At 37.9% G+C, this 12,160-nt stretch overlaps 1 protein-coding gene across 1 annotated transcript in view; it reads right to left on the bottom strand.

Annotated features, from left to right (window-relative positions):
• Window positions 1-12,160, bottom strand: part of LOC307191243 (contactin-associated protein-like 2) — a 656,837-nt gene that overhangs the window by 294,180 nt on the left and 350,497 nt on the right. The window contains exon 2 of the mRNA XM_079931147.1: window positions 7,157-7,267. Within this exon, the coding sequence (XP_079787273.1) occupies window positions 7,157-7,205 (49 nt within the window). The 5' untranslated portion in view covers window positions 7,206-7,267. The remainder of the gene's footprint in view (window positions 1-7,156; window positions 7,268-12,160) is intronic.

The following is a 12,160-nucleotide window of genomic DNA, read 5'->3' as shown; positions in this document are numbered from 1 at the left end:
TCTGCTCCTAAGGATTTGCTCTTAAAAGGCAAATGTAACACTTTGACCAATGAATTCATACTAAAGTGACAATGGATTACCAGTGAGTGGATTAAGAGAAATACAGAATTAAGTGGTAGAGGCTAGAGAAGGAAAATAGTGGAATGGAAGTTGCCAAAGGGGACAGAAGCTCACTGATTGGGAACTTTAATCTATTTCATAATTTAAGCCTTGAAGTTATAGTCTAAGGGAGGAGCTTCCTAATAAAGGTTAAAGACACTACCTGATCGGGCAGATACTGATGGCCAGGCCTGGGCAATGGAAAACAGAGGAATGGATCAGGGGCTGGAGAGAGCCGAAGAGCACCAGCCGGAAGCATTAATGGCACAAAGAAAGACAAAGTTCTCAAGGAAGCATTGTAATTGCCTTCCCAGTTCATAGTGTATCAGCTACGCTATGTTCTGGGTTTAACTAGTTGTGACAGACCCTTTCACTATTTAAGTTAGAAAGAGGAGAACGAATAGAAAGAAGAAAAGGAGGGGCATTACAAACGTAACTAAGGGACAAGAGAACTGACGCTGCAATAGAGGAGAGAAAATTTTGCTTTCCGGAGTGGCAGGAACAGATCTCTGAAGAGCAGAGGGAGGTATGACGACTGGCTGAGCCACCTAGGAGCTGCAAGAGGCGGTCCAACATGTGTAAGTGTATAAGTGTGAACTGGAGAAGAGGCTGGCATTACGCTAATTACTAAAGCTCTCTCTTGGCCAACAGGAAGAAGAAAAATGACTAAAGCAATGACTGGACCGAGCCTAGGCATCAAGGCATGGTAGCAATGATTAACTTCAGAGGTATATTTTAAGGAAAGGAAAGGACTACAGTTCTTTTTAAGATACAAGTGTGGGGACTTCCCTGGTGGCGCAGTGGTCGAGAGTCTACCTGCCGATGCAGGGGATGCGGGTTCGGGCCCTGGTCCGGGAAGATCCCACATGCCGCGGAGCGGCTGGGCCCGTGAGCCGTGGTCGCTGAGCCTGCGCGTCTGGAGCCTGTGCTCCGCAACGGGAGAGGCCACAGCAGTGAGAGCCCTGTGTACCGCAAAAAAAAAAAAAAAAAAAAAAAAAAAAAGATAATCAAATTTTCATTTTTGCATGATTATTCTGCTATCTTTGGGGAGAGCTGATCATATGAGTATGAAGCAGAATAAGGAAATCAAACAAATTTATTCTTATTTATTTCTTAAGTAAGAAAATGGCATTAAAATGGAAAAGAAGATTAAATTAAGGTCTAAAAATAGATACTGTTATAGGCTGGATTGTGTTCTCTCAAAATTCAGATCTTGAAGCCCTAACCCTCCAGTTACCTAAGAATATGACTGTATCTGGAAACAGGGCTTTTAAAGAGGTGATTAAGGCGTACATTGTGTGAGTATGTCACAGAGAGCTGTAGAGACGAAACGAAGACCCAGAGACCAGACTCAACACCCACCCTATAATGGCTTCCTGTATGATCACCTGATTCTCCTTTCTGTGCGATTATAACATTCAAAAGTAATCTACTTGGGGCTTCCCTGGTGGCGCGGTGGTTGGGAGTCCGCCTGCCGATGCAGGGGACACGGGTTCGTGCCCTGGTCCGGGAGGATCCTACATGCCTCGGAGTGGTTGGGCCCGTGAGCCATGGCCGCTGAGCCTGTGCGTCCGGAGCCTGTGCTCCGCAACGGGCGAGGCCACAACAGTGACAGGCCCGCGTACCGCAAAAAAAAAAAAAAAAAAAGATACAAGTGTGGACATTAAGTGACCTGCGCCAGTGGCCTTTCCAGATGTCTCGCATATACGTATTCCTCCCAGAAGAGTGATCATCACTTCTATGACCTACAAACGTAATCTGTTCTCCCTGCTGGAGGAGACAAAGGATACAAAAGTACAAAACAACACCACTACAAGTCTCTGCCCTGGGTTTAAGAGAGAAGACAACAGGTTCCTAAAACAGGAGGAATTATCCAAGAAGCAAACCCGAAAACAAAAAGTCCGAGGAGCAGCAAGCAGTGAAGTATCTACTAAGTAAAAGTAAGTGGCAAGAGGGTGAAAGAAACTTGACTCAAACTTTCCATCTCGTTGTAGGTTCTATCTCTGGGTTAATTCAAATGCGGCACTGATAATGCTTCATGTTTTTTAATCAGGAATTCTTTGGTAAATAGGAAGACAGATTTACTAAAATTAGCTCAGGCCCGAGGAGGTGATGATTAGAATTAGAAGGGTAAGTTTCACAGGCTCAAGCAGAAGTACAGCCAGAGGTGACGGCACACAGGCAGCAGAATAGGGATGAGACCAGAGACTTTGTCCATCCTTTCCGTGGACGTATGTGGCCTCAAGCCTTCACTTCTTCTCCAGCAGCTGCTTCACTCCTCTCTGTCTTATTTACATGCGGCCTATCGTGCTCTACCCAGTAGTCCTCTTGGTTCCTAAGTTTATGTCGCATAAATGAAACAGAGATTCTGATGACATCAGTTGAGATCGCGGGTTCTCTCTCATCACCCGTGGCTAGTGGGGGGAAGAGAGGACCACGTGGTAGAATGACTGTCCCTTTGGGGCAGTAGAGAGAGGATGACTTCTACAAAAGGCACGTGGAGTAGAAAGTTGAGAGTTTGGCAGGAGAAATGATTGGCATTTCTAACTTATTCTATCTTTCAAGGTTGTTGTGGCGATTAAGGGACACTTAGAACATGTGTGAAAGCATTTTATAATCTGCAAAATACTATGTAAATGTCAGGTGGTGGATACCTTCCACAAAACTCTCAAAGGGCTCATCATATCTGTGCTACCCTTTGGAAAGAGCAATCCATCTCATTGCTATTGACTCAGAATGACACAAGACTGGGAAAGCTCCAATGCACTAAGAATGGGAAGATAAATTCAGAACACAGATCACAGGAGGTAGGTACTGTTTTAAAACAAACAAACAAAAATGAAAACAAAAACAAAACCCTTGAAGCAGTAGGCTCCAAAAGACTTGATAGAATTACAAGTGGATTTTTTCATTTAAACATCACATTTCCTCCCAGTTTTGTCATGTTCTGGTCCCTGACATCAAGGTTGTAGCAGATGGATTTGTACTGCGGGGACCCAAAAGCTAAACTCCATTCTATAAATGTGTGTCAATCTGTTGTCTGAAGGTACATTTGCATTTATATTTTGCTTTTCTATGTATTCATAAATCTATCACTCCAAAATGTATTCGAAGAATATCATTTAAATAAATGATAAAAACTTGAAACAATGTTTATCAACATAATATTCAACTGAATTTGTTCTTTTCTGTATTTGTATAATTAGCAAGTTACATTCTTTTCTCCTTCTCTGGCAGGATAACATCTTCCCGCTTTCAGATGGTTATGTGGTGTACGTATCAGATGATTCTTGCCAATAGTCAAGTAAAAAAAAAATCACTAGCATTTCTTTCTTCCCTGACATATACCTTACTTTCTTCTCCCTTTCGAATTCTCTGCTTTATTTTTATGATATATAATTTAAGATATATATTTATTTTTAAGATATGTAATTTTGTGCTGCACTAAAAACAAAACAAAACAATTCTCACCCAATGCTGGTCATTAGCCATTTATACCTTAGCATGAATCTCAGTCAACATGGCTCCTCTTCCAAGGGCATTTGCATATAAACTTTATAACGGAATAAAAAAGCGTCGGGGCTTCCCTGGTGGCGCAGTGGTTGAGAGTCCGCCTGCCGATGCAGGGGACACGGGTTCGTGCCCCAGTCCGGGAAGATCCCACATGCCGTGGAGTGGCTGGGCCCGTGAGCCATGGCTGCTGAGCCTGTGCATCCGGAGCCTGTGTTCCGCAACGGGAGAGGCCACAACAGTGAGAGGCCCGCATACCGCAAAAAAAAAAAAAAAGCAAAAAAAAGCTTCGTTTTTTTTTTTTTTTTTTTTTTTAATTGAAATAACCATATGTGGAGTTCTTTTTGGTTTTTCCTTGTAGAGGAAATAACCCTCCTCTCTGATGCTGGCTACCTTGACCCATACTGAGGTTACTAACCTCAACCAGGGTTAAGCTAGCCCTGTGCATGGGTGTCTTGTATGTACACGCAGAGGCAGGGCAGTGTGAGGAGTGGAGACGTGGCCATTTGTGTGACAGTCCCAAGCACGTAGATAGTGTGGGGTGGGCTGGGTGAGGAAGTTATAGGCAACTATGCACATACACCACTGAGAAGCAAAAGGGGTCTTTGGGAGAGAAAAAATAAGTAACTAAACCTTCCCGCATAACAAATATTGATAAAATGGACCATAGGCAAGCATAAATCTATAACTATAGCACAGACAATGCTTTTTCCCAATGAACTACAACATCAGGTTTTTACCCTAACACATGATAATGCATTGTATCAATAGTCAAAGATACAATTGTATCAAAAGTCAAATAAGCCTCCAGTCAAACAACTAAGAAACCATAAATTGTATTTTATAATCATTTGCCTTCAAAACAACTCTCTTATTGGAAATGCATTGTATTTGTACCTCTATCTATGTACATATATGTATAGGTATAGATGTATACATTCTATAAACTATAAAGAAACTTATTATAAAGAAAGTGAAAACATTCCCCAAATCCCATCCTCCAGGTTTAAAGAAAGTTAATATTTTAGAAGTTTAATTTCACTCTACATATACGAGTAGATAAATAGCTCTAAATAATTCAAAGTGACAACTTGTACTATTTTAAAATGAAAAAATATTTTAACATAACTTCACTAGAATGAGAACAACAAAAATACTGTTGATGTTTCTTCATAAAATATATTAATTCCTAAAAAATAAATAAATAAATAAATCTGCACTTAAAGTTATGCATCTAGTAGCCTCCTGTTCTGAAAAGTTGGGGGCAGGGGGAAAAGCACATATCTAATCCCATAGTTTGGTATTTTTACCTTCTTGCATCTGTAACATTTATACTCTGTTCTACAACTGTAATTCCTAAATTATCTAGTCACAGTCTTACATTTAAATGAATTCACTGCTCAGTATACATCATTGGACCATGGTTTCTTTCTTTCTTTCTTTTTTTCACTCATCTCACTGTTGGTTGGATTGTTTCATTTGTATTCCCGAAGAGGCTGTACGCTTGACATAACTTGCTCAAATTCACTGGGTATAAAATTCATCAGTCATATTTTCACACAAAACTTTCTAAAGAAATATTTTGAGACTGCTTCCTTTCATTAAAGTTGTTTTCAATCTCTCAATATCATGACACTTCCTTTAGGGAATATCACATCCCCTTGACATCTGGGGATCTATGTATTATTTCTTTTCCCTTTTAGATTTTGTTCCACATTTATTAGTGCTAGGCTGGCCTGCATCATAATTATGATTTTGGGTATGGGAAGTTCTTTGTTTCATGTTTTTCTATCTATATTCTTTTTTTTTTTTTTTTTTTGGTTTGGACTTAGTGACTTTTATGGAAAAGGAATATTTTCAAATTTTCATTACTTTGACATGTTTAAGGAAAATTTTTGAAAACTTATAGTTACTCACCAGGTCTCTCATGCCCATAGCCTGATGAATATCACATGATGAAATAAGCGTAACTACGCAGATACAGAGAACAGACTGGTGGTTCCCAGAGGCGGGGGTGGGGTGGGGAGGGGTTAAGTGAAATGAGTGAAGGGGGTCAAAAGGTACAAATTTCCAGTTATAAAATAAGTAAATCATGAGGATGTAATACGCAGCATGGTGACTACAGTTAACAATAACGCACTACATATTTGAAAGTTACTAAGAGACGAGATCTTAAAATCCTCATTGCAAGAAAAAAAGTTTGTAACTGTGTATAGTGACAGATGTTAACCAGACTTACTGTGGTGATCATTTTGCAATACATACATGTATACACATATGAAATCGTTATGTTGTACACCTGAAACTAATATACTGTTATGTCAATTATACCTCAATTTTAAAAAAAAGAGTTCACCGTAAAAAATAAAGCAGCTGATGAATACTACTTTTAAATCAAAGCTGTATATGTATTTAAAATTTATTTCCTCTAACTCTGTCAGTATATCTCTTTCACCAAATTTTTTTTTTTTTTTTACTGATTAAGGTAGCTTCACACTTGTGTGAATTTCTGTATATATTCTTCTACTTTTTCTTTACATGTTTTCGTCTCCCTTTTGATCTTTCTGAATCTCTCTGATATTTTTTTCTCTCTTTTCTGATATTTTTTTCTTTCTTCCCCTCTTCATTTTTCTTCCCCTTTTGGGTTTTCCCCTGTTCTCTTTTTTTTCACCTTTGTTTATATTTTTTCCCTCCCTCCTTTTCCTTCCTTCTTTATTTTTTCACATTTTTTTTCCTGAATTGGTTGTGATTTAAGCTTAGTATTTCCTGTTTTACTGAAAAAAATTATGGTCTTTGTTAGCTGATACATATTTATCCAAGAAAATATTGTTTCTTTCCAAACTGTCGTTCATTGATATTTATATCAGCATTCCTTTGAAGCAAAAGAGGTTTAAGTTTCTGTTCTTAATCATCTTCTTTTATTCTCTATCAATTGCTCTCTACTTTGAAATCATCATTTACTAATTAATACCATGTCTTTAAAGTCCAAAAGTCAAATTTTAGCTGCAAATGTACACAAATTTTTACATGGCTTTAGTAACAAAGCTAAATTCTGTGTGCTGGGGGATAAATTGCAAAGGGTCCTGTTTTTTCATCCTGCATTTTCAATAGAAACCAAGTGTGTACATTAATAAAAAGGGAAAAAAGCAGTTAATACAAAGTATTCTTTTTTGTGCATGGTACACATATTTGGAACCAATTCTTTTTTAACTTCTTTCTAAATGATTTTCTGATTAACAAGACTTTCCTTAACTCAGAATTTTTATGTCATTTTGAATTCATTATCATAAGCAACTCCAAAAATCCTTCCTCTTTAATTTACCGTCTCTTATTTCTAGCCCATTTTTTTCTATATCACTCCACAATAGTGGCTACAAAAGGGGTTTATAGTAAGCGTCTATGTCTCTGTTAACAAAAGCGGGGAGAATGATTTTGGGTGACAGCTAATAGCTGTTGTACAATAAAATATACTTTAGAAATGCAGTTGTAAATATAACACGTTCTCCTTTAATACATTTGTCAACAAATGAAATAAACGTCGCCTTACCCCCTCGCTTGTTGATCTTGGCATAGCCAGGAGAATAGCTCCCAGACATAGAGGATGAGCTGCTGAAAGCTACATGGGGGAGTCCAGACACAAGTGGCTCGTCACATTTTTCTGAAAAGACAAGAGAGAGAGATTCAATAAAGATCTTTAAATATTCATTGGATAAAATGATTTGTTAAAATAATCATTGAATATAGTACAAAATTTAAAATCTATCTAGCAAATGATTGGAATTTCGGTAACTCAACTATGATCATTCTATAAGCCACAGGCACAGTTTAAACCACCTTCTGATGCTCCAGAGTTACAACCATGATAGAGTGCTTCATTCTGAGGGGCCTCAACACAGGCCTGCTATCTCAGAATCACGAATAACATTGCGGTTGTTTATTTCCCAAGCTTTGGCATCTCCTAAAAATCTTCAGTTATTTATTCATTATAGGGATTCGGGGTTAGAAACATGGAGACTGAAGGAGGGAAGACCAGGAGGAATAATATCCAAACTAAAAGATCAGGAAAGAGGTGTCAGTCAGAGAAGACAAGATAATCACCAACACGAAAAGCACTGCTGTCTAAAAAAACTAATCAGTTCCCATCATACTTGACTAATCACAACTGCACTGGAACCAGGCGTTCCCTCAGTTCTACTCCTCGCTTGGCTTCTACACTGCCATTAACTTTCTTTCCCTCCTTCTTTACTACTGCTGACTCTCCCATTCCACTTTGAGGGACTGTTCTCACCTTCCTAATGTCTAAATGTTAAAAGGCCCAGGACTCAACTCTTGGGGTTCTTTTCAGTCTCCTCTCACTCTCTGGGAGACTGCACCAAGGTCCATGTCTTCTCAGACTGGAATATCCCAAATCCTGCCACCTCATGTCACCTGGTCATCTGGTCCAAGAAGCCATCCGCGATCACTGCTGTGAAAGACTGAATAGCCTTCCTGCTTCCTCCCTTGCTATAGTCCTTCTTCACACAGTAGCCAAAGGGACAGTTTTAAAAATATAGGTGGGTAAGGTGGCTCCTGCGCTCAAAATATCCCCTGGCTCCTGTTCTCAGTCACTTGGAATGAAGTGCAACGTCCTCCAATGGCCCACAGCGGTCCCTGCACTGATCACATCTTCCAGCATCCTTGTGCTTTGCTGTCCAGCCACCCTTTCCTTCTAACTGCAACAACAGACCTGCTCCTGCCCTGGCCTTCGCTGTTACTCTTCCAGCGACCACAAGCCTCGTCCCTCACCTCCCCCAGGCTCTGCTCAGTGTTCTCTCTCACAATGCAGACAAGCTTTCCTAGTCCACCCAGCTCCATGAATACCGCACTGCCCTCACTCTCTGTACCCACTTCCAGCCTTATTTTCCTTCACAGCATTCAGAGCCACCTGACACGTTGTGTTTTCACTCATTCCGTTGTTGGGTTGCCTTTCTCTCCCACTCGATTGGAAGCTCTACGGAAATAAAGTTTTTGATAGTTTGCTTAATACTTACTTTCCAGTGATCTGAACAGTACCTGGCACTTGGCACACACTCTCACAACATTTGTAGAAGGAAGGAAGGAAGGAAGGGAGGGAGGGGTGATAAATGAACGAAAAATAACAACTAGACCCAACAGACTCAGAGTCTTAAAGCATGATGCTGAAATACAACATGGTGCAACACCTAACTTTTAGAGAGATGGTCTTAAATCCCCAACAAGTGTTTACACGTGTTCAGTATTCTGTTTAATATGATACAGAACTACACTGTATGCTCTAGAATGGCTGCTCTCTCAGATACTCATAAACAGGAAAAAAAACTAGCAGTAGAAGGAATGAACTAGTTTTCTTGAAAAGTCGCTCAAGTGGACTGAAGTCTCCAATGATACTGGGGAGATGAATTATTATTCATTACCTCACCACTCAAGTGTGTACAAAACTGAAGTTAAAATGAACACATCCATCCTTGTAAATCATAGTTAGATTTCTTATTTTTCTTAGTTCTGCTGCAAGTGCCTCTGAAAAACATGCATGTGTATGAATACAGTCCCTGGAAAGTTAAATGTAAAAGAATGAAATGATGAACATAAAATTTATTTTAAAAGTATCAATTCACAAAGTAAGAATCCACAGTGAAGGATTTCATATTAATTGTCTAAAAATTACTGTTCAGTTTAGATGCCACTGAACACACATATAAAACCTTGATTTCCTAACTTCTGACTCAGTCTAACTTTGTACAGTCTTTTGATGTAAATTCTGCATTTAACTTTAAGGAGTAATCGTTACTTCAAAAGTTTCCATTATATTAAGAATATGCTAATGTTTTTAGCATATTTTTATTTTATTCATTCATATAAAATAAGAATCTATGACATATAGACACTACTACATACAAAATAAATAACCAATAACCAACAAGGACCTACTTTATAGCACAGAGAACTATACTCAATATTTTGTAATAACCTATAAGGGAAAAGAATTGGAAAAAGAACATATATATATATTTATTTATGAATCACTTTGCTGAACACCTGAAACTAAGACAACATTGTAAATCAACTATACTTCAATAAAAAATAAAAGAAAATAAAATAATTAAAAAAAATATATATGTAAAAAAGAACCTGTGGTGTGTAGGCACAGGAAATGCAGCAGTACATGAAACTGACAACATTCCTGTCCTCATATAATTTATGTTCCAGCAGAAAGTAAAAATAACTAAAACAAAAACAAACAGGTAAAAACATAAAGGTTAATTTATAGTATGAAATGGTGAAAAATACTACAGAGAGACACTGAATATGAATATGGGGCAAGGAGTTTGGGGGGTAGGGTGGAGGTTGAGAGAGTTGCTGATTTTTGCTTCCTAGTCAAGAAAAGCCCCTTTGATCAGGTGACATCTGAGTAGTAATTTGAAGGAAAAGAGGAAGTGAGCTCTGCTAGAAATCAACAGGATCGTGCCAGGAGAAGCCTTTTCTAGTTTAAACCTGCTCAGTAAGGCTAGCTTATACCTGGTAATAAGGAATGACACATTTTCCAAAAGTAAGCATTCAATGCATATATAGTTACATGTTACACATGGAAAGTAATTAAAATGAAGTTGATAAATAATTAAGTGATCCATTAGCTAGTTTAAATTTAGAATTTAAATATAGCAGTTATAAAACCTGAAGATAGTTTATCCTTATTACATTTTTTTAAAAAAATTGACTTCCATAACAAATTAATCATCTTCATGCCAAATTAAAAATTTTTCACTGATTTTTAAAACCCACATAAATCAAAATAACAAAATTAGAATAAAACTTGGATCAGGAAAGATAAGAGCATATAAAAGCTTATTTGCTTTTTTTAAAAAAGGTGACTATAAACTTATTATCAGAATTTAAGCATTGGCAACCTCACAATCTTCTAAACTGAGACAAAATCTATAACCATGTAATTAAGAAAAATGCTACATAACTGTATGTTCTCCTGGAACACTTTAACCACAAATATTTCTTGAGATCTTACTCTATGCTCCGTACTGTTCTAACAAGTTTGGGCAATAAAATCTACCTATGTATCACCTATCTATCTATTTATCTATCTATAATCTATCTACCTCCCATCCCCTCATGAGATGCAATAATATATGGACCCACATAAAGTAATTAAACATGAAACAAGAGAATAATATCACCAGTTTGTAATTCAATGCTGAATAGAATATAACCAAGTACTGAAAGTAACAAATAAATTAAAAATGCAGGGCTGTTTTTTAGGTGACTTCCTTGTCACTAGTTGTTCTGTCCTAAGTGTGTGACCTTGAGTATGCCAGTTAACCCCCTATCTACAGATGACTCACATATAATATGAAGAAATTAGCTAAGTTTCTCACAAGCCCTAAAACCCCCTAGCATTGTCAAGCACAGGAGTCCACAGCTATATCCCACAGGCCAAATCTGGCCCACTGCTTGCTTTTGTAAGTAAAGTTGTGTTGGAGAACAGCCCCACTCACTCATTTATGTATTGTACGCGGCTACATTCACAGGGCAGCACAATGTCACAAAATGAGACGACACGGCCTACACCTATGGGATGCAGCAAAGGCAGTTCTAAGAGGAAAGTTTATAGCAATACAATCATACCTCAAGAAACAAGAACCATGAAACATCTCAAATAAACAACCTAACCTACCACCTAAAGCAATTAGAGAAAGAAAAACAAAAAAACCCAAAGTTAGCAGAAGGAAAGAAGTCATAAACATCAGACCAGGAATAAATGAAAAAGAAATGAAGAAAACAATAGCAAAGATCCATAAAACTAAAAGCTGGTTCTTTGAGAAGATAAACAAAATTGATAAACCATTAGCCAGACTCATCAAGAAAAAAAGACAGAAGACTCAAATCAATAGAATTAGAAATAAAAAAGAAGTAACAACTGACACTACAAAAATACAAATTATCAGGAGAGAATACTACAAGCAACCATATGCCAATAAAATGGACAACCTGGAAGAAATGAACAAATTCTGAGAAAAGTACAACCTTCCGAGACTGAACCAGGAAGAAATAGAAAATATGAACAGACCAATCACAAGCACTGAAATTGAAACTGTGAGTAAAAATCTTCCAACAAACAAAAGCCCAGGACCAGATGGCTTCACAGGCGAATTCTATCAAACATTTAGAGAAGAGCTAACACCTATCCTTCTCAAACTCTTCCAAAATATAGCAGAGGGAGGAACACTCCCAAACTCATTGTACGAGGTCACCATCACCCTGATACCAAAACCAGACAAAGATGTCACAAAGAAAGAAAACTACAGGCCAATATCACTGATGAACATAGATGCAAAAATCCTCAACAAAATACTAGCAAACAGAATCCAACAGCACATTAAAAGGATCATACACCATGATCAAGTGGGGTTTATCCCAGGAATGCAAGGATTCTTCAATATATGCAAATCAATCAATGTGGTACACTATACTAACAAATTGAAGAATAAAAACCATATGATCATCTCATTAGATGCAGAAAAAG

Source organism: Stenella coeruleoalba, assembly GCF_951394435.1.
Source record: "Stenella coeruleoalba genome assembly, chromosome: 9".
NCBI lineage: Eukaryota > Metazoa > Chordata > Mammalia > Artiodactyla > Delphinidae > Stenella > Stenella coeruleoalba.
The sequence above is the reverse complement of the archived record's forward strand: the minus strand, read 5'-3'. Positions and strand labels throughout refer to the sequence as shown.